At 25.9% G+C, this 23,087-nt stretch overlaps 2 protein-coding genes across 5 annotated transcripts in view; one reads left to right on the forward strand and one right to left on the reverse strand.

The window, feature by feature from the left end:
- Positions 1-630: 630 nt before the first annotated feature.
- Positions 631-8,101, reverse strand: LOC126895814 (protein UBASH3A homolog). Its single transcript, XM_050668057.1, has 9 exons — positions 7,825-8,101; positions 7,520-7,760; positions 7,245-7,443; positions 6,972-7,147; positions 3,555-3,693; positions 3,415-3,484; positions 2,908-3,359; positions 2,248-2,505; positions 631-2,179 (listed from the first exon to the last, which is right to left on the reverse strand). The coding sequence occupies exons 1-9, from the start codon at positions 7,938-7,940 to the stop codon at positions 1,920-1,922; spliced, it is 1,911 nt and encodes a 636-aa protein (XP_050524014.1). The 5' UTR covers positions 7,941-8,101; the 3' UTR covers positions 631-1,919.
- Positions 8,102-8,224: 123 nt separating this feature from the next.
- Positions 8,225-23,087, forward strand: part of LOC126895818 (DNA-directed RNA polymerases I, II, and III subunit RPABC3) — a 32,217-nt gene continuing 17,354 nt past the window's right edge. Inside the window, exons 1-2 of one of the 4 annotated variants that reach the window (XM_050668064.1) lie at positions 8,225-8,432; positions 22,601-22,684. In XM_050668064.1, coding sequence (XP_050524021.1) covers positions 8,357-8,432; positions 22,601-22,684 — 160 coding nt within the window. In that variant the 5' untranslated portion in view covers positions 8,225-8,356. Of the gene's footprint in view, positions 8,433-19,665; positions 19,879-21,703; positions 21,766-22,287; positions 22,486-22,600; positions 22,685-23,087 lie in introns of those variants that run through there. The other 3 variants (XM_050668066.1, XM_050668065.1, XM_050668067.1) reach the window with 3 other exon arrangements.

Genomic DNA, 23,087 nt, shown 5'->3' on the forward strand with positions numbered 1-23,087 from the left:
TTTTAATTTCATAAATTTACGCCTGATTTGGATTTGGCCGTTATTCTAATTTCATATTTTGGACCGGGCATGGTTGAACTTTAATTTAAAATAGACCAAGCTGGATCGGTTCAAACATTTGTATCATGCAATTTATAAAAAAAAAAGTCAAGTAAATTATTATTTTCTCTAAAAATAAATGAAAGAAACTTAAAAAATTTAAATTAAATTAATACAATTAAAGTATTTTCTGAATACTTCGTATTGAAATAATCTTGGTTAATTTTTATTCATTTGTACCAGGCCTAAAATTATACATATGTATTCGGGCCGCATTTTTAAGTACTGAACTACTTTTTGGTAGCAGGGTTGTGTGATTATATGAGAGAGCATAGTCTTAAAAATGTTGAAAATCAACTTAGACAAGTAAAAAAAATGGTAGGTTTAATCAACATTTAAAAATTTCAGGTATGATAACCAAATTTCCCTGACTTTTTTATATTTTTCAATATTCTAGACATGTGGCAACTAAGTTCTATTTTACAATCCTCCTAAAATCAACAAACACCTGTCCATAATGTTGCTAGTCCTGTATTATAATCTGCTAATTATTTGGAGTCTGATATTTTATTTGATAAATATTAAAAGAAATAAGGTATTAACAAGATCATTTATTAAAAAAATAAAGCTATAGAATGTATAAAAATAAATTACATTATATGCAAGTAAAATAATAATAACAACTTATAATACTATTATAAAGTAATTGGATTTTGTAAATTATATTTAACAAATAAATAATTAAGAAATCTTTTAGATGAAAAATTAACACTGAAATATTATTGCAGTGATTTAAAAAAATAAAGTAAATATTATGAAATACTAGTAGGAACTTTTAATATTAAATATTTTATTATTACTAAAATACCTTTAATACTCTAAACCAACATTTTTTAAATACATATATGTGTATAATTAGTTTTAAATTTAAGATTGTTTACTGTACATACTATATAAATAATTCAGGTATTTTTGTGCTCTAATTATAAATCATTAATTTTATAATATTGAGTATCTGATAAATATCACAAAAGAATTTTGTTATGTCAAGGTCTCATATATAAATTATAGCTAAGATTAATATTGTTATATAAAATGAAACAGTCAAAGTGATTTATAATTTGTTGTTAGAATTAATGTGTTGTATTAAAGAATATTTTTAAATTACATTAAATGATAAATTGTTTATTTTTAAAGTCTAACAAAGGTTTTTAAAATAAAAAGTAAAGTTGAAAAGTTTTAATGATAAAATTAAATTAAAGTTATCTTAAAAAAATAGCTTGGCTATTAATTCAAATATCTTTTAACATTTAACAATATTATAAATACATAGCTAATGAAAGACCAATAGCTCAACTAATAACATTAAGTTACACAATTTTAAATTAAGTATTGGAAAATTACAAAGAAAAAAATAACGAGTAATAATATTCATTATAGGTAATAACCATAATGAATGGTAAAAAAATTAGTAAAAATAAATTAACAATTTGAAAGTTATAAAAAATATTGTCATTATTGATTGCTAGAACTCAAAAAATACAGAATATTATATACATACATACAAATAAATAATGAAATTAAAAAAATATTACTATCAAAATTAATTAGCACAGCTATAAATAGAACATTTATTCTATTTATTGTTTATTTATCTACACTATACAAAATGCAATTTTTTAAAACATTATACAATTTTCAATTTATATATATATATATTTTAATATTAAAAACTGCCTATAAACCTCAATTTTTAATTTCTGAAATACAAAAATAAACATTGAATAATATTCAAAATACTAACAAACTTACTGACATACTCAGTAAATATTATATATATATATATAGCAGTCTATTTGTGTTATTTACAAAAAGAAAAATTAACTAGAAGATTCATCAAAATCTGAATATAAAATTTTCCAATTAAATCTTTTATTGATGGAATTGGTTAAGGGAGGTACAGGAGGCTCTATGAAAGACCAATCATTATTTCCATCTGTCATTAATGCAACTAAGCCACAGTATGGAATATGTTTTACCGTTTTAATAAAGTTGTGCTTAGAACGTGGTAACTTATGAAGCAATGATCTCGAAAGAGAGTCTAACGAACAAGCATGGGCAACTAATAGTAGATCACCAGCTACAAAATATTTAAAAATTATTCTTAATAAAAATAGGAAAATTAATTAGTCATAAACAATAGTTTACTTTTATTTTCAGTTGTCTTAATTAATGCTTGTACTACTGTATCACATCTCAAATAATATTGTTCTATTGTCTCTGACATATTTTCTATTAACAAAGATAGGGATATTATAGGTACATAATTTGAATTAATGTTGAATCCTGCAGTAATAAGCTCTTCATAAGTCATCCATTTTGGTAGTCCTGACCGGCTATACCAGCCTAACCATTCAAATAACCCAGGTTCAATACATATTGATACTTGTTTCTCAATATCTAAACCTAAAAATAAATAATAGTTTACATATCATATATACTAAAAAATATACGATTCAATATTATAAATCAAAATAAAAGTAATGTTTTAAGTATTTATGCATATTATTAATTTATATATATTAAAATTTATATTCATAATATTATATTTAAGTATATTAAAATTAATTTGAACTCACTCACTCCAAACACAAGATACTTATTAGAGAGGTATCAAATTTATTATTATGTGTTTAATTTAATTAATAATAGTCAGTTTTATAAAATAGAATGAAAATGTCACTTATTTCTATATTAGAAAATTGAAATCAAACATTAAAAGGATTAACAAATTTCACTTTTTACCAACAATATATTTTTATTGAATCAATCTATTTTGAAAACAAGTCATTTAAAATAATTTCTTACCAACTAGTATATTATGGCAAGTTTGAACACATCGTAATGATGGAGAACAATAAATGTGCTTGATATCTTTAGTTAAATTAGCAGCTTTCATTCCCCAACCTGTTAGTTTAGCTTGGTATTCACCAACACATGTAAGTGGTGTATCTGTTTGAAAAGAATTTGGATAGTCTCTTCTTTGAGGAACATCAGAAGGCATATTTAAATCTTTTCTAATATATTTTCCTTCAGAGTCAAAACTATATGGAATCCATGTTCCGAATGTAAAATCAATACGTTCACCATGTCGACAAATATACATTTTTCGAGGATTTCTACCTTTAGGAGAGTCTGGTTGAGAATTATTTTCAACAGGTACAAACATTGATTCTAAATTTTGTACTAATTTTTTGTCAGTTTTACTAGGATTAATATTTCTACTAGTCTCATTAGAATTGCTCTTTAAGAGAAAAGAACTATAAAAAAAAAATTAAATAAATAAAAATTAATTAATGGCTTTAAATTTAATACCAGTGTAAAGTCCATGTATCCGATTCAGCAGTTCGTTCAGTGTAACATAAAGGAAAATACCCTGAACAACCTGAAATTTTGAATTAATAGTAATTAAAAGTAATTTATATACTTGACAAGATCAAATATATAAATATTACCAGTTAACCAAGATATTCCTTCAGCCCAACCATCTATAGAACTTTCAGCTGACTCTTTTGAAACATAAATGTAGTCTCCAATTCGAAGTTCTAATTCATCTGTGGCTTGTGGAATATGAGCATAAATGACCTTATAAACCTTCAATTAAATGAATTAGTAATTATATTTGATATTATCTTATTTTAAATTTGAGACACTAATAAATACTAGAGTAATAATAGAATTATAAGTATAATTTAGGTGACGTTTTTATAATTATTGAATATAACTTAAATGAAAATTTTACAAAAATTAGAAGGTGGTGGCTTTTTTTCATATGTTAGGGAGTCAAAGATGGTTCTTGACTAGACAAATGATGGACAGTACGGATATTATTGCCAACTTGCATCAGAGACCACACACAATTAATTGAAAAATCACAAGAAAAATTTTGTCGGATCAAATCCCGGATCTTGTATGTCAAACATACATTTCTACTGATAGATACAGCTCATACATAATATATGCATATTAGGGTGGTCTAAAAGTGACAAAAAAAAAATTTTTTTTTTAAGTTATACTCCTACACTTGAAAATTGTTCTACCTGGTTTTATATACAATTCTCAAGAAAAAAAAACACTAAAAATTAATTTTTGAGCCATCCCAAGCTATTTGAAAATTTTTAACTTAAAAAAAAAATAAAATAATAATGAAAACTATTTTATGTATACGTTCTTATATTTTTTTATCAATAAGTCAAGCTATATTATATAAATCATTTTTAACATTTCTAATTTTACTTACTAAAGAATTAAAAAATTATATAAAAGTTGAATTGCTTTTTTTTAAAGTTTGTTTGCTGCAATCAGGGTAAATCTTCCGATGCTCAGAAACTACTTGTAAGAGAAACTGAAGTTGATCCTCATCATGAGTAATTTTGCGATTAAGGTCTTGAATCAATGAAACTCCTCTTTCTGCCACGTCATTGGTAACTCGAAGATTCTTAAAAACTTCCTCTGCTTTTAAGTAGCTTTTAGACTTTTAGTGTTACCTTCAGCAACAACAGGCCCTGATAACCGAATGTTTGTACGATTTCGATCTTCTTGGTCTAAAATTAATCATTCTGCATACGTTATAGCAAACTCGGCTATTATTCAAAGGATTACAGAGAATATACGACATGAACTAGTTAATTTTTGCCAAGAAATGCTTAAAATAAAACAAGTAAGAGATGATTATCGTGAGATGCTGGAATTATCAGTTATATTTCTTGGTGAAGAACCCACCAGAGGAATAAAATTTATGACTCCAGGTGCTACTAGTCATTCACGTTGGATGTCAAAAGTAATTTACTGTTTAAAAATATTTATGTTTAGTGGACAATTTCATCTAAGTACCAAAGAAAAAAGGGGCCTCGAGGAAATATGTGTTTTCATTGTAACCGTCCATTTAAAAAATTGGTTCACTGCAACTTTGGCGGCATGTGCTCCAAATAATGACTTGCAACTGATAAAGACCTTAATAAAATATGATAATCCACATATTTCAAAAGCCACTGTAAAAAAAATGATGGGTCATTTATGGTATTTGTCAGATGAGTTAGTTGGTCTTTGTCTGTTCGACAAAAATGTCCCTGTTGAAACCAAATGTAAGATAATTTACGCCATAAATAATAACCCCTCTCCAGAAGTTCCCAATGTAAGACCGAAAATTGACCAACACGATGTAGAAAATTTACAGCTTCATGATTTAGCTAACAAAAATACAATACAAATTTTCACAGAATTTGGTGTCGATGAATTTTTGAAAAATGACGTGGTAAACTGGACCGAGTCTAAAAGCTACTTAAAAGCAGAGGAAGTTTTTAAGAATCTTCGAGTTACCAATGACGTGGCAGAAAGAGGAGTTTCATTGATTCAAGACCTTAATCGCAAAATTACTCATGATGAGGATCAACTTCAGTTTCTCTTACAAGTAGTTTCTGAGCATCGGAAGATTTACCCTGATTGCAGCAAACAAACTTTAAAAAAAAGCAATTCAACTTTTATATAATTTTTTAATTCTTTAGTAAGTAAAATTAGAAATGTTAAAAATGATTTATATAATATAGCTTGACTTATTGATAAAAAAATATAAGAACGTATACATAAAATAGTTTTCATTATTATTTTATTTTTTTTTTAAGTTAAAAATTTTCAAATAGCTTGGGATGGCTCAAAAATTAATTTTTAGTGTTTTTTTTTCTTGAGAATTGTATATAAAACCAGGTAGAACAATTTTCAAGTGTAGGAGTATAACTTAAAAAAAAAATTTTTTTTTTGTCACTTTTAGACCACCCTAATATGCATATATTATGTATGAGCTGTATCTATCAGTAGAAATGTATGTTTGACATACAAGATCCGGGATTTGATCCGACAAAATTTTTCTTGTGATTTTTCAATTAATTGTGTGTGGTCTCTGATGCAAGTTGGCAATAATATCCGTACTGTCCATCATTTGTCTAGTCAAGAACCATCTTTGACTCCCTAACATATGAAAAAAAGCCACCACCTTCTAATTTTTGTAAAATTTTCATTTAAGTTATATTCAATAATTATAAAAACGTCACCTAAATTACACTTATAATTCTATTATTCTATTCACCCTAATTGCATATATATATTATTTATTAAATTATAACTTCGGCTGCTATGGACATTAGTTATATTCAGTGTAAATTTATATTTACTTAGTGATATTTACAATCTAAATAGAATGAATATATTGTTTTTTCTTGTTATAATTGTGTTTTTAAGAATTTTATTATTTTTGTGTTGTTTTCAGGATTTTGAACCTATCCACACATCTAAAATTGTTTTCATATGTATTGATAAGTTTGAGTTTTTATATTTTTCATCATGTTTATCATTTTATAAATATATGCTTAACATTAATTCTCACTGCATATTTTCAAACTGATGGTTCTTTTAATAAGGAGACAATGACTTAATTTTCGCATATCCTATGCAAAGTCACTGTATTAAAGTTTTACTATTTACTTCTCAATAGTCCTGTTTTCCAGTAGCATATTGAGCTTTTGATTTCATCAAGTAGTTGGTGTATATTAAAAATGCTGATCTCACCCACTCTATGTATTAAAATGCTTGAAACTTAACAAGTACTTATCCTAAGGTTGTTATTGACTCATCAAAATTTGTTGTAAGAAAAATTTTTTACATTATTAATAAAATAACAAAAAATATTCTTTTAATAATTCTTCTAAGAATGCAAAAATTTTAAAAAAATACATTAAAATTTTAATTATACCAAAGTTTATAAGAGTCAACTAAATCTGTTCAAATCTGTATATGTAAATCTATATTCTTCTAGATTTTCTTCAATTTATAGTCCAATACTTAAATTTAGGAACATTAATTTGTACAACTATAAATACCTGTTTATTTATTGCTCTAGATTCTCGGGAATATAGTTTAATTTCCCAAAAATTTGGTGATGAGGTATTGATTATAGACTTAATTAGCGATTTTAATGTTCCTTTATGATTAACATCAAATTGATAAGCTAGAGTTAAATGTAATGACTTGAGATGTGGGTCTAATTGTACTTTAACTGAAAGTTATATACATTATAAGAAATCAAGTATATCAGCATGTCCATTAAAATATTTTATTAATTTATGGGTAGAAAATTTCAAGTATTTTCTTACCAACTTCTGAGACACGTTCAGCAAACAACACAGCAATTTTTTTAAATATATCTGAGTTTTGATCATTAAGAAAAAGACCCATAAAATTTGAAGAGGCATAGGACTCCAAATTAAAATTGTTTATGGTCATTTGTTGAATAATTTCTTCCGTAAGAGTTTTTAAAATATTTACAATAGTGTCAGAAAATTCATCTGGTGCCTAAAAATATTTGTTTAGACAGAAATTAAAAAAATTAATTTAACTATATAATTGTACAATCATGAATCTTAATTACTTCAAAAAAAGATACTAATGTAATATGAGGTATGAAATTATGAGCCCCATTTCGACCACATTTGCTAGCTGATTCATCCCAAAAATATTGAAGTTCTTCCATTAAATGACCACTAGGACAAGCATATACAATGTATTCTCTGCATGAATTATAATCTAAAGTTGTGTCGTTAACATGGGCTAAAAGCCAATCTGCTGCTAATTGTACACCACGATTGCCAGTGGCAGCTAAAGCTTTTCTCCTAGATCCAAAAACAATTTAATTGTTAAAGATGTAAAAACAGTTTAAAAAATAGCACAACTTACGCTCTATTTTGAGGAAACCCCATTTGTAAGAGAATTTGAATAGGAGTCATCGCTTGTTTAGAAATATTTTCTGAAGATGATATACTTTTAGTCTTCCTAGGTGGAAGCAAAGCCATAGCTTTTGGCTATGTTTACATTGATTCTTGACATTAACTAATAAAATGAATGAAAATACTTGTAATAATTAATGTTATCAATGTAGCAATTGGCATTAAGACACAACAGCCACGAAAACTGTGACCAAACTAATCCTGAAGTAATTGACGATTTGCTCCTTATGGCTTTTAACATTCGTCGTATTTGTAGGCCGTTCTAGGTTACCTGTTGAAGTTGTAAATATTTGTATTTGTTATCATTTTATCATAGTATTTGTATTGATAATTGGTGAATGTCTTGTGTTATTAGCGGCTTTTCTGTTTTATAGTAAACTCATCTATTATTACTCCGTGTTGTTAAAGTTTATTTCTATTAGTGTTTTTATAATAATTAATTGTCAATTTGATTTAAAAAGTCTGTTATAAATTTAACAATCATGGCTCAAGGAATGGTATTTGAGGATATTTTTAATGTTAAAGATATGGATCCAAATGGAAAACAATTTGATCGAGGTAAATATTCTAAATAAAAGTAATGAATACATAATTTAATATAAAATACTTTAGTTAAAAACATAAATAGCTTATCACACATTTCAAAAAAATAAAAATAAAATATTAAATCCTTGATTGTATCTATTAAATTATGTGTGGCAAAACTATCCAACAAAATAGTTTAATTACAATATAACTAGAGTAATTTTTTGTATTTTATCCATTATTATCTTTATAAAAAATATATATTCTTATTCAAATCAAGCCTTAACATAATTATACAATACATATTTTTACATAATGATTGCTTTATGTTTTTTTATCAATAATTAGAGTATTTGAGATTTTTAACTATATGATTTAATTAACTATGGACAGCTTACTTTAGTTGAGATTACGTTTTGCTTTGAAGAGTAAGTAACTGAGTTTGATTTCATTATGCTGAGCTGTGTTTTTCATTCTATCTTCCCAAATCTATTATTTTAAAGAGAACCTTAAATATAAACAGAATAATAATAATCATTAAAAATGTATTTTTTTATTTCATTTATAATAAATGAAGTAACATGTGATTACATTAGTTTCATAATCACATTGTTTTCTACAACTCTTAAATCAATTAAGGTTTTCTAAAAAGTTATTTATTATTAGTTTATTAGTTTATTCTTTAAAACACATTCATTCTCATAATATTTATATTGTGAGAATGAATTAAATTTTAAAATTATTTAAAAATTAAATTAAAATTTAATTTTTAAAAGTTAAAATAAATATACAATGATAAAATAGTATAAAAAAATTAGACAATCAGTGATGCCATGTGAAATAATTGATATTTTTAAATACTGTTTGACAGTATTTTTATAATTAGTTAATAGTGAATAGTGTTAGAACATTATAAGCATTAACCGCATGTCGTCAAAAGTTAGTGTAATATATTATACTTAAATATAATATGATTAAATACTATTTAATTGTACATAATATCTACATTTTGAACCATAAACAATTTGAAATTATTAAAAAAAAATTATGAACTTGAACTTGAACTAAGACTAAGTTTGCTTTTAAAAAATGAACTAGATTATAAACTTAGTTTGACTTTATGATATTGAACTCGTTCAAGAACTATTTTTTAATTTATATGAACTTTCCAAAATCTACTATAGGATATTAACTTTATTTTACTCCTTATTATATAAATATAATTTTAATGAATTATAGTAAGATGAGTATTATCATAATGTATTTATTTTTATTTTTTCAATCATTAAGTTAGTTTACTTGTTATAGGAAATTTTAAATATTGAACTGGTGTATCTTGGGACATTGTTAAGTACAGTGGTATCTCACTTACCTTCTGTACATTTGTTTTAACCAAGCTTAAATCCCTATTAGAAGAGATCTGAAAATTTTTAATATCTAAAAAGAAGGCTTTAATTTTTTAAAAAGTTCTACAATTATTTAAAAAAAAAATATTTTAAACTTATTACTGATTTAAGACTGTTTGTGATGGATAAAACACAATTTGCCAAAAACTGGTTATTATACCAATAGTACTTATTAAAAAATAACATAGTTTGTTAAGAAAAATTAATCAATCAACATGTGCTTTTGGTAGTTTTTCTGGCGTTTAAAGTAATTTATTTTTATTACTTTTTATTTATAATATTTCAGTTATAAAAATTGTCATTTACTTTTTAAATTTTTAATTATACATTCCTCTTTTCTAACTAAGATTTATTTTTTATTATTATCCCTTGAAAGTATTGACTTTGAGTAATCACTTTAAACACTTTTTGTGCAAGGGTCACAAATATTTATTTGTTTTAGAGATCATCTGAAGCTTACTTATAGTAATGAAAGTAATAAGTCTATACTTTTTTTATGTTACTAAAAAATCTCAGCCTTTAATGAACTGATTTTATTTTAAAATTCGTAAAAAAATAAAGAGTTTTATTTTGTTTAACATGTTTGTCTCTAGAGTTTATGTTTCGGTAAAAATTCAGTATAGCCCTCAAGATAAAAAAATAACACTACCCTTTCTTCTACAAAAAGTGTCTAACCTTTAAAAATAGCTCTTTTCGTCATCTCTAAAAAGTATTTATAAATTTTAAATGATTTGAGTATAATAATAATTCTTGATTAATACTATTTATAATACTTAATGTTGATAAAAAAAAAACCGATTAAGTTATACAATAAATGTTTGTAACAGCATAATTTAGTGGTGTTGTTAAAGACTTGTAACTGACTCTTTTTAAAATAGAAACAAATCTTAAATAAAAAAAAAATTGTATTTCCTTCCGAAAAAAATTTCTGGATATACCACGGAATTGTTTATATATTGCTTAAACTAATGTATTTCGTATGCGATGTTTTTAAATATAGTTCTACAATATGTATTTATACTGTGACCGACCCCAAATAGTTGGGATTAAGGCGAGAAAAAAAAAAGAAGAAGACTGTGGTAGATTCAAATATAAATAAAAATGTAAATTTATATATGAAGAGCAGTTTCTGTGGGTAACATTTTAATTAGTGATGAAATTCTATAATATTGTATTATACATGTGCATAATTCGTATTATACAAAACAATAAACTACAAGTAATATAAAATAAAAAAAAATTATGTATTATAATTAGAAAAATATAAAATTAAATTAAAAATGTAACCACATTAATTATTAAACTAANTGTCCAAAAAACAAATAAGAAAAAGTTTAAAATTTTAGCTTTGTCCGTCACTATGATTTCTTTTTACTCAGAAGAATGACATAAAATACATTTTTTAATATACTGACATGAAAAAAGTTTTGTGTTCAAATTTTGAGATAATTAAGTACCAATTCCTCATTTTAAATTCTAAAAAAAATTAGAATTAGTAGTAAATACTTTTTCTTATTAGATCAGCGTTTAAGAATTTATATATTTATTTTTATTCTCGATCATAAAGTGTAATTATATTATTGTTTTATAAGCCTTTTGAATTCTCAAAGATCATATAATATCATTAAGAACCGTTTACAATATTAAGACTAATAATTGAATTTGCTGATATTTAAAAATTTATTTTTGTAAATTTTATACATTTATTTTTAGTTTTATTGTAGTATGGTAAAATTATAATGTAATTTAATAACTTGTTTTTTTTTTCAAAATAATGTAGGTGCTTAAAACATGAATTGTATATTTAATATTACTATAATACATGATTTAACTTTTATATTAAATATTTACTAAATTAACAATTTATGTTTTGTGTGACCGTGAAAAATCAATCAATAATTTTGTTTATATTAAAATATCTACTTATCATAATTTGCAAAATAGTATATTTATTTTACTAAGTAAACAAAATAAACACTTTTTTTTTTTGAGCGAAAAATTTAATTATTTTCTTTGAATGACAGAGTTATAAGTAATAAAATTTTAAGTGGTNCTTTGAATGACAGAGTTATAAGTAATAAAATTTTAAGTGGTGTCCCAATGTCGAAAGTTCATGGGGTGTGTCTATGGTATTTGTGTGTACATTTTTCATTCGACCCTCAACAAAGGCGCATGTCTGTATGTGGTATAAGTTTTGAAAATCGATAGAGCCCCCGAGCCCGGGTTTAGGCACGGTCAAGGTCTTCCAACTCTCCTCTTACCTACATTCAATAATAACTGTCCTCTACCTCTTTTTGCTAGTTTTTTCCTTTTAACAACAAAATGCTTATTGAGTTATTTCTTTTGATTATAATGTAACTGTATAATCAAATATAATGATTTGCTGAAGCATGAAATGGAGTTTTTATGGTTAAAAAAAAAAGCATAATTAAATAAAATTTAAAGTCCTAAAAACCTTTAATCAATTTTTTAGTATAAATAATAATAATACTTTTTTTAACTGATCATTTATAAAACTATTATATTACTGAACACCCTGTATACAGAAAACATGTTGCTTTTTACTGTATTTAAAATGAATTAAAATTATAACATTTAAAATTTAGAAATGTTTGCTAGAAAAACTCTTTGGCGTAAAAGTAAAGTAATATTTTATTAATATAAAAATAATATTTTGTCATGCTTAAAGTCTCATTCTTAGACTACTTTCGTTGTACCTAAAGTCAGATCTAGCTGAGGATGCTAAAGTAGCTATAGTACCTTTTTGAGACGTATGATCATATCAAAAAGCCGTTATGATCCAAAAAAAGGAAAAAAAAAAACTTTTATCATGGCGCACATCATAGAAAAATTCTATTAATGTATAACTCTATTTTTTGTCTATATTTAGTTGTTAAATATAATTTATTTGAATTTTTTTTTCTATTAATTGCAGAAAATAGTATTAATTTTATTTTTTAAGTAATTGAATATATGTAGTTGGTTTAGTTAAATCAAACAAGAACAAGTATTTTCATAGGTAAATCTTAAAGAAATTTGAATTATTAATTTTATTTTTATAAAGTAACAGTAATGCTCTTTGTGTCATAGATCTAGAGGAAATCCAAAATTTTAACTATTTAATGAGAAATATTTTTTTGCTTTTTTTATAAAACGGACAATCATTTTATGATTATAAGTTAAAAAAAATGTTTACTATAAATTATAAATATAATTTTAAACTAATGCATCATAAAATGATAATGTTTAGAAGAAAGTGAAGAAATAAAAGAATGATAAACGATGAAGTATAAATACACTTAATTATAGTCGCATTCTGAAGAGGTCTATAGGGGGCTTAACCACTCAATTATGTTGGAGCTTTCCCAAATATTATTAAAATTACATGTAAATTCATATAGATACATTGTTTAATTTTTAATTATAATTAAAATATACAATACAGAAGATAGTTCTATATCTTTATAGGTATCTATTAATGTTGATAGTGTCATATAGCTAAGTTGTGACGAAATGAGGCCCGGGTTAGGTTGTTGGGCACAGTTTTTTTAGTTGCTAACATTTGTCCTTGGCACATCTGTAACACTCACAACAATTGAGCACCCGTGGGCCCCTTGTAAAAAGTAATACACACAACATTTTCGGCAACACTATGGCCACCAAGGTCGTAAATGTGCCAAAACAATATTATCACTAATCGCGGATCGTTAAAAGTCTCTCACGAAAACAATTTTATTAATAATAGCTTTAAGTTGTTTTTTTGTTAATATTGGACTTTGTATAGCTTTGAATAATTCTAAGATTAAAAGATATATTTGTATTTAATATCTGTATAAGTAGTATGTACCCCGAAAATTAAATAAGGTTAAAGGGTTTGAGTCTTACTTAGTGGTGGTAACTGACATCATCGCATTTGTATGATGAATAAAATTAAAAACTTTATAAAAACTTCGATATATAAACAAAGACAAAGTTTTCAGAAAACGGTAAAAACAAAATTAATTTTTTTAATATGTACGCTTTAATACATTAAAAAAAAAGTCGGTACACTCTCATTTCTTAAATATGCACATAAATGTTTGGTGTTAATGAGATTTATTTTATTTATTGAGTAGAAAAAAAAATTGTAACGCTCATTGTAAGGTCTTTAATTTATCTTTTGAATGACATAATTCAATTTATTAGAATTATAATTAAATTATAATTCTACAACGATGTAGAGATAGGGTTTCTATAATTTTTAATAAAGTCTTAATTTCTGTGAAAGATTTTTTCCTTGTGAAAACTAGCAATGAGTTTTTTTAGACGTCTAATAGCTTTTTTGTCAAATATGATCAATATGTTTTCCTTTTTTTATTATTTAACTGTAATATTTCTAACGAAAATTATTAAAAAAACAATGTAAATCTAAATTCATTTAGCCTACCTATAGTATGATAAAAGATCGATCTTTTATCTTCCCGACATATCAATGTGTCTATTCAAAATAATTTTATTGTTAATATTCCTATATGCCAAGTATTTTGTAGAAAGATTTGTTCTTTTTATATAATTTTTTTTATTCTTCTAACAAAAATTAAAATCTAGAAGTAGAGTCGACAATAAAGTATATGAAATTACTAATTATGAACTTAAATAATTGGAAATGGGAGATTAAAAAAAAAATTGTGAAATAGGCTATCTTTAACCTCATCTATGCTCAACGTTATAGTAATACAAATTCCTGACACATGTACGAATTTACTCTGTTTAGTGAACACCTAAAAATAATGCAATATAAAAATAATTAAACGATGATATGCATGGTAAAATTTCATAATTTACTATCGAAAAATATATTATTATTGGGGAGTTGACAATAGAGGATGAATTTTATCAATTTTAATAACTTTATCAATCCTAAAAAAATACTCTATAGTTGTAAAGTTTGTTTATTGTTTTCTTATTTTTGAACAACTAATTTTTTAAGAATTTTAATAATTTTTTTGAAAAGTAAACTAAGTACTTACATTGTTTGTTTAGTGTATTTTTAAAATTGATATACAGAGCGTTAAAAAAGAATGAACGGATTCCATGATCAAATATTTTGTAAGTAAATTAATGAATCAGAATGAGAGAGTGGCTATTCGAAAGGTTAGGTTCCTAATTGTCAGATGGTTACTCTCCCTCTGAATCCTATTAGATCATTTTTAAATAAAAAATGCCTCAACGATCTATTGGTTGGTAGGAGCTCATGACATTGCTCTTTGTGTTTGGTTTCCTAAATATCCTGACCTCGCAGTTTGTAATTTTTCCTATGGGGATATGTAGAGGGTTAAGTCTTTGATACGCCATTGCCAACTGACCTGGATAACTTAAAATATCGAATAACAACAACGATCAATTCAATAGATTCTGATATGCTTTAACGTTTTTGTGAAGAATTCTGATGTCATCTTGATGTCCGTGCAAAAAAAATTGGTTATATTGAACAATTTGAAGATGTAAAATAAAACTTGACTACGAGTAGAATACTTGTATATAAATTCGATTTGTTTGTTATTTTTCCATTAATAAAATATTTAATCATGAAATCGGTTCATTCTTTTTGAATCACTCTGTATAATTTTTACACTTAAGAAAGTATTTACGTAAAAAGATTAGTTACAAACTCAGAACCTACACATATTAATTATTTTTAAATTTTTATCGAAAACTGGTTAGATGAATGTAGGAAATATTTCGACATAGTTTAAATTTATTAAAAGAAATTTAAACCGTACGTTCTTTATAGCCAGTGATTCTATTCGTCTGATTGTCAAAAATAGTGGTCGTGTCTTAATATAATAATTATGGAAAATTGATAGTCATGTCAGTCTTATAATAATATTTTAGAAGAAAACTATAAAATACAATTGGTCAATACTTTTTCTTGATAATTTATTTAGCCACTAAATTGAATAAGAGTTAAATAATTTTATCAATTAGATTTTTTTCATAATCGTATTGACATTATTGTTAATTATAATAAAAATTTGTTGAGCTAAATATTTGATTAGCTCAAATCTTCCACATGTCTAACATGTCTTTTTTTATAAACTTATTGATTAAAAGAAAGTAAAATTAAAAAATCATGTTTATGAAATAGCTATTTCATTTTATTAATATATTGGCAAACAAATGGTCCCCTCTACTTATACTTAGATTCAAGATTCGATCGGGTTAACTCAAATAAACATGTATACGCAACGATGCAAGTGAGAGCACAGGAGAGAGGGCACGTAGTGGTTTTTTGGCAATCTAGGACGGACCTTGGGACCTTGAGAGTTGTTACGCGCAGTCGTATTCGTTTTGTTGGTGCGTACTGATCGACAGCTGATTCATTTTCCTTTTATTTTATTCATGGAAAACTTTTGACGTGTTACACTTCGTTTTTATAAAGAAAGTTTCTTTTACTGTCCGTAATACGTTCATTTTTTTACATACTTGTGTTCATTTTGAAACTACATTTGTACCGGCGTTTTAACATGAAGATGCAGACTGCTAACGGATGTCATCACTACCAGCTGCTGTTCGTTACAAGAAATCTTTCCATAAGGTTTTTACATGTTTGATATTTTTAAAATTAAACGATTTTATGATTAATTTTCGCTTCAATTATTCATTAGTGTCATTAATATGATTAGAAATCCAAAATAGGTAAACAGTTAGTTTTGATTTATTTTCTTAGGAAATTGATTATCTTACAGATTTATTCAACGAAGATTTTAAATATTTGGGATCAATTTTTTTAATTTTAAAATTAAAAACTACAAATTATGTAAACATATTAAAATTTAGACTGCGTAATGTAACGCAGTGGATATTTCAGAAGTTGTCAAGCTCTGCCGAAGTTAAGCTTCGCTATTAGTTGTCGGATGGATTACCACACGCCAATTTTAACGGCGTCTAACACTCCGTTCCCTAGTATAAAATGCTAGTGGAAACCACTATATTTAATAATTCCCCGGGATACGCCAGTCCAATCTTCAAACATTGGTTATCTATAACCATCCTGCGTTGAAAATCAAAAATAAAATAAACTATAGAAATTAAAAAAAAAAATCAATGAAAAATAATTAATTAGTTAAATTTATTTATTTAGTGTTCAATATTTGTGGTAGCTAACGTTTTTCAATTTTTAAAACTATTTAAATGTCTTAAGAAAATTTAGGCTATTATTGCAAACTTTAGTGTACCAATCGTACATTTCAAAATCATAAAGACCTTGCGAGTCTAGTCGAATCATATTATAATCATTGTCACTACCTCACAATACACGTAGTATCTGCATGTACATATGTATTACTTTTCACCATACACGAATTCAAATCCTAATTACATCTTTTTGGCGTTTACTTAATGACCCCTTAAAATGGCCTTCGTTTTTTCTTAGCCTCGCGAATATGATTTTTCAACAATAGTACATTGGCCTCTCTCTTTGTAAATAAATGTTCTACTCGTATCTATTTGTTAGACAATTTATTTTATAAATTTGCGAATATATGATTAATAGTTGTTAAAAATTTACCAGAGTTATTAAAACCTTGTTTTGACCTTCATAAAACGGTTTTGTGTAGATTTATTTTTTTGTTTGTATATCTTTTAAAAGTTCAAATTGTATTATTAATTATGAATTTATTGACTGAAAGTACATTCAATTATACTGTAGTATTGATTTGGTTCCATTATGGATATTCACTAGAAAGAGAAGTTAAATATACTAAAGTATAAAAATTAATAGTTGTTATTATGATAAAATTTCTTAAAATTCTATGAAATTAATAGAAACATAAATTTAAATATTCAGAAAATTTAAGAAAGCATTCCATGTTTTCTGGTTTAAAGAAATTGATTTAATTTTGTCATTGTCGTTTTAAATGTCAAAGATCACTCGAGTTGTATTAACTTCTCAGTTTCCACCCCTATCTTAAGGCTTTCGTGTGATTACGTCATACTACCTCCCATTACTTTGGCCCACTGTGGTGTACAATAGAATGTAGTGAAAGGGGAAAAAGGGGAGGATTGCGATATATTGCGCCATCCTTTGACTCACCCATACGTAATGCTTTAATCTATAAAATGTGTAATCAAAAGTTGTTAGTGATATCACAATACGATCGTATTATAATTAACTTAAATCAACTAATTTCTTTTTTACTAAATATTTTATTGTGAGATTAGGATGTCTAATTTATAGTTAAAAATACTTATACATTTTCATATTTTTCGCTCTTATTTTTCTTCTTCTAAAAAAAAAAATAAACATATTTTTTTACTTGAGTTATAATGTTGGTTTCTAGGGTGTTGCTGTGAATATAACCCTTTAAAATAATTTATTCCTTGTAGCCATTTCTGGACATTTAACAACCTCTGCTATACATTTTAGCGTGACTACCTTGGACGTCAGCCCGGTATACTCTATGTCCCTACAATTTTTTAGATATAGTGAAATTATTATAGTGAATTATGATTCTTTCATGTTTAATTTATAAATTAAAAAAAAAATCATTTTATAAACGCCTCAACACTTGGTTTCTAGATGATTTTTAACCTTGGTTGGAAAAAATATATTTTTTCTATACAATTGTAATAAATTCAGAAAATGTTATTCATTTTTCTTGAATGTTTTACAAGTCAAAGCATGTGATTTAATTTAAATCGAGAATATTATATATTGTTTGAAGTTATTTTTTTTTTTTTATGCTTAGCACAGTTTATTATGACACGTTCATTTTACTATTTATTTTGTGAAACATGTATACAGGAAGATAACATTATTTTGTATGTATATTTTTGTACAAGTTTTAATATATATTTTTTATTGTCTATTGATTCATTAAGTAGATATTTTTCTACGAGCTTTGTTATACACCATACATTTGTATACTATTTAGCTAACACAAAATAGTATGAAAATTTCGATTTAGCCGTATAAATTGTAGAACACCATATCCAAACCCTATAAAATCGTATGCTTAACCAAGGATAGGGTAATACGTTATTAGTTGATGCCTAAAAGAACCTTCAGTTATTAATAAATTAGTATTTTTTAATTAATAATTTATGTACTAATTTTTCAACAATTTATACCGAAAACAATGTAATTTTATGTGCATTAAATGTTCAATTTAAAGGGGATGAAGGGGTAACCTTATGGGTTTGAGGGGTTTGTTGGGCGGCGTTTGCAGTCTGACGTCAGTGAATTTTGTCGCCGCCCATCGGCATAGCTAAGGCGCGTACCTGCTCTTCAAATCCAAGTCTCATTCAGCGAGGCCACAAGTGTCAATGGACAACGGCTGTCTGTTAAAAATTTATTTGAAAATTCAGTTGTTATAACACTCAGTATTAACTCAATAGAATTTCACAATTTTTTTTTATATTTATTTATTGTTTGATAAGTACCAATGACGCCGCAACGCGGGGATGGAATATTTCAAAATCATTGCCAGGTAATACTTTTAGCTCCATAATTTCACTGTGATTAATGTATATTATAAATACATTCATTTTTTGATTTCATACACTTTTATTTCGACACAGCATACGTTTTTTTTTATCGAGTATGGCATTTATTCATAGTATTAATACTAGTGTATTGTTATTGATTTTCAACAATTGTAATCAGATTCGTGTACAAAAGAAGCAATCTTACAATTCCTAGTAATCTTCTTACCAGACTCGCGAAAACGCCTACGGTCATCATTGAACTTGAGGTTCACTCTGTAGTGTTATACAGAAATTATTGCATAGCCAAAGGTATACGGTGTATGCATAGGTAGTACTACTGCATGCTTATTTGCTGCGTTCAAATTGTTCTTTGGCACCGTCACTTCGTTCTATTGTGCACATAAGACTTATACCATTGGAACTCGGCTTACGCCAGTTTTGTTGGTCCGAGTATATTTTTTTACAAATTTTTGCCATTTGTTAAGTCTGAGTTTTCACGATTGTCAAATACTGCATTTAATAGTTAGTAGTTAATGGCAAATTATTTTTAATGAGTTTATAGTATACTACTTGGCTATTGTTATGTATTTGAAGAAATTATCACAGTAAGTAAAAAAATATTTTTCAAAGAATACTTTTGAATAGCATTATTAATAATTATTTCATCTCTGTGTTTGCTCATTAAAAAAATTTCGTAAAATTCTGAACAACTAAAACAGTTGTTTTAAAAGTACATTCTGTACAATCATTTTAAAACTGTTCGTCGTTTTCATTATTAGTATTATCAACTGCGATACATTATTACTAATTTTTACTGAGTATTCATGTTCAATAGTACACGCGCAGCTTTATGTTGTAAAAATTTGCTTGTATTGTAAAATTGTCTAGTTGAATTGCTTAGTTTAGATTCTATACGTGTAAAAAAATTCTTGTCCATAAATAAACTCTCATTTATTCAACTTATAGAATAAAATTATTTTATACTTATTAATATATATTTTAAAGTAAAATAATTTGTAAAATGTTTCACACATTATTTTTTTTTATATCTAAAGTATTCATGCGAATACATGAATCATTATGTCATATGTTAAAATAATTTCATCGTTTTTATTTGACTTTTATATTATGTTTTTTTTTTAATCCTGATTTAAATTTTAATTGTTTTACCTACGCCAAATTATAATCTCAATAAAACTTTGAATAAGTGAATTTATAATTTAGCAAAGTTATTATGCTATTCATTTAATCATACATCATCTGAATGACACTTGTGAATTCGTTCTAATTATGATTCATCGAGTCTTTCCTGAGCTCGACGAATTCAATGATAACTTATCTCATGATACTGTCAATCTATTGATCATTTATTGATTCATGTTGGACGAGTTCATCTGCATAGTTATGCGTTAATTTTTTTCATTTTTACTAATATAAAAGATCAGTTGATTTTTAAATCAGCTTAAAAGAATGTTTTGCAAACCTAATACATTATTCATGTATAATAAATTGCGTAATTTAAGTTAGCTTTTAATTTATGTATAAAACTTTTTTTTTAATTTTGGCCATGTTTTTGTGCGAATATCTTTTTGAATTCACATTTGCATTTGGACGCATATGGAACACACCTGTGCATGCACAATTATTTGACTATTGTTATTTTCTAACTGCGTTTAAAGACTAAAAACTTGCTTAATCTCGCAATTTTAATGGACATTATTGGTTTTTAGACGAAGTATTAATGTTATAATAATATCTTAATACTTATAATTGAATATTAATTATATACCTGGAACGCTGAAGTTTTGTCTGTTGTTAACAACAAAAATATGTTTAATGCGGATCTGTCCGACTGTCGATTAAAAATATCTGTATGAAACTGTGTTAAATGTTAATAATTTTAACTAAATAAAACAAAAAATCTAGTAAAAACTATTTTCCTGACGTCGCCATCAAAATATTGGTGATAATTTTAATAAAAAAATCTAGTTAAGTGTGTGAATCTTAAGGTTTGTACTGAAAAATTTAAAAATGAACAACATAAAGTTTATCAGGACCTACAAAATATTTTGAATAAAATTATTAAAAATGTATGTTTTAATTTATAGTAAAACTATTGTATAATAATAAATTCATGTTGTGTATTTTTTCTAAACGAGATTTACATTTTACTTTTGCCACGTGACCTTTATTGGACATTTTAGTTTAAAATATTACTTGTATCTAAAGTATGTTACGTCACTGTCATTTTAGTATTTTATATGTAAATGACGAGAGTCTGTTGTAATAATATCTTTTTTTTTTCTTTTAATTCTTATTACGTCTTACGTTATTTGATAGTGTAAATAAATTTAAGACTAACTTGCGTGTTATCTTTTTCAATGTAAATATATATATATATATATATATATNTTCCTCCCCTAGTGTAGTCCTTGCGGTCTTCTTCAACGTGCAGTTTTCTTCAATGTCTTATAGTTCTCTTACTTGGCATTGTAATTTGTTTGAGATTTTCATAAATATTTTTCAAAATTATAAAAATGAGATTATAAATTTAAGTCTAACCTAATGTCATATAAGTATTTTTAAAAATCAGATAAATTAAACAAAAACCTCATTGAAATTTAATTTAATAAATATATCATAAAAATAATATTTTTCCAAATCTTGCTAGAAAATTTAGTAACAATACAAAAATATTAATCAAACGGAAATAATTTTAACGACAATAACTTATTATTTAAATTTTTAATCCTATTTCATTTGGAAAAATATTATTTCCATAACATTGTTAATTAAAATAAATTTCAATAAGGCTTTTATTTAATTTTTACGTCAGTTTATCTAATTTTTAAAAATACTTCAACACTTACATGCCATTAGTTTAGACTTAAATTTAATAGAATTAAAAATAAAAATATGAGTTATTTTCGTTAAAATTATTTCTGTTTGATTAATATTTGTTGTCTTGTTACTAAATTTTCTAGTTAAATTTCAGAAAATTAAATAAATTCTCTTTATTCTATGGAAAAAATAGTTATCAGTATATGATAAAAAAGGAACTGTAGACTTTTTAAGCAATATTTTGACTCGTTAAGTTCCCATGTTCGGATTCCTGTTGATCCGAACTTGTAAAAACTTGTTTGTTGTTCTAAAATATAATAGATCATGGACTTTAGACTTGCGAAAGCGATGTATTTTTTTTACATTGTAGAGTGAGTCCTCAACATAATCATATAATAATATTGTGTTCAGTTTAATAAAAAAAAAAAAGTAACATATTTGTCCTGTTCACACAAAATACTCAAGTGTAAACATTTATTTTTCCAGTGAGCCGATTGCATTGCGAGAGCGAATCATTCAAAATGGAACTGATTTTGGACATCAATTCTTGGGTGTACCCGATGGATTTGGGTGAGTACTTACAGCTTTATTTATCTATTGGCAATGCAAACAGCGGGAGATTGTTGCTTTTTAAGTAACTTAAATGCGTCGCGGATGGCCGTTGTTAGTGTATTATGCGAAATTAAGCTACTGCGTGCGCGCGCGCAAGCATATACACATGGGACACGGGCGGCATTCAAGGCGCCTAGCGAATTTAACTCCTACGCCCGCCGCCCGTCCGCCGCCGCTGTATATTTGGCAAAACGCGAGAGTGCGTGCGCGCTTAAAACACGAGAGGCCCCTTATGGGTTGAGATAGGCACAAAGCTTTCGAAACACGCGTTCCTGTTGCCTGGTGGTATTTTCTTTTCGTTAAAATCCAACTCTTCCCATCTGTTGGGTATGTGTTATTCTGTCCAACGTGTCATTAAAAT

Source organism: Daktulosphaira vitifoliae, unplaced genomic scaffold (genome assembly GCF_025091365.1).
Source record: "Daktulosphaira vitifoliae isolate Bord-2020 unplaced genomic scaffold, ASM2509136v1 Scaffold_1, whole genome shotgun sequence".
NCBI lineage: Eukaryota > Metazoa > Arthropoda > Insecta > Hemiptera > Phylloxeridae > Daktulosphaira > Daktulosphaira vitifoliae.

Excerpts from the sequence above, each read along its gene's own strand:
- LOC126895814 (XM_050668057.1), bottom strand. The coding sequence starts at position 7,940 with ATGGCTTTGCTTCCACCTAGGAAGACTAAAAGTATATCATCTTCAGAA. Across the intron at positions 7,148-7,244 it reads TGAACGTGTCTCAGAAGTTG|TTAAAGTACAATTAGACCCA; the intron begins GTAAGAAAATAC and ends TATAACTTTCAG. Across the intron at positions 2,506-2,907 it reads TTGCCATAATATACTAGTTG|GTTTAGATATTGAGAAACAA; the intron begins GTAAGAAATTAT and ends ATTTATTTTTAG.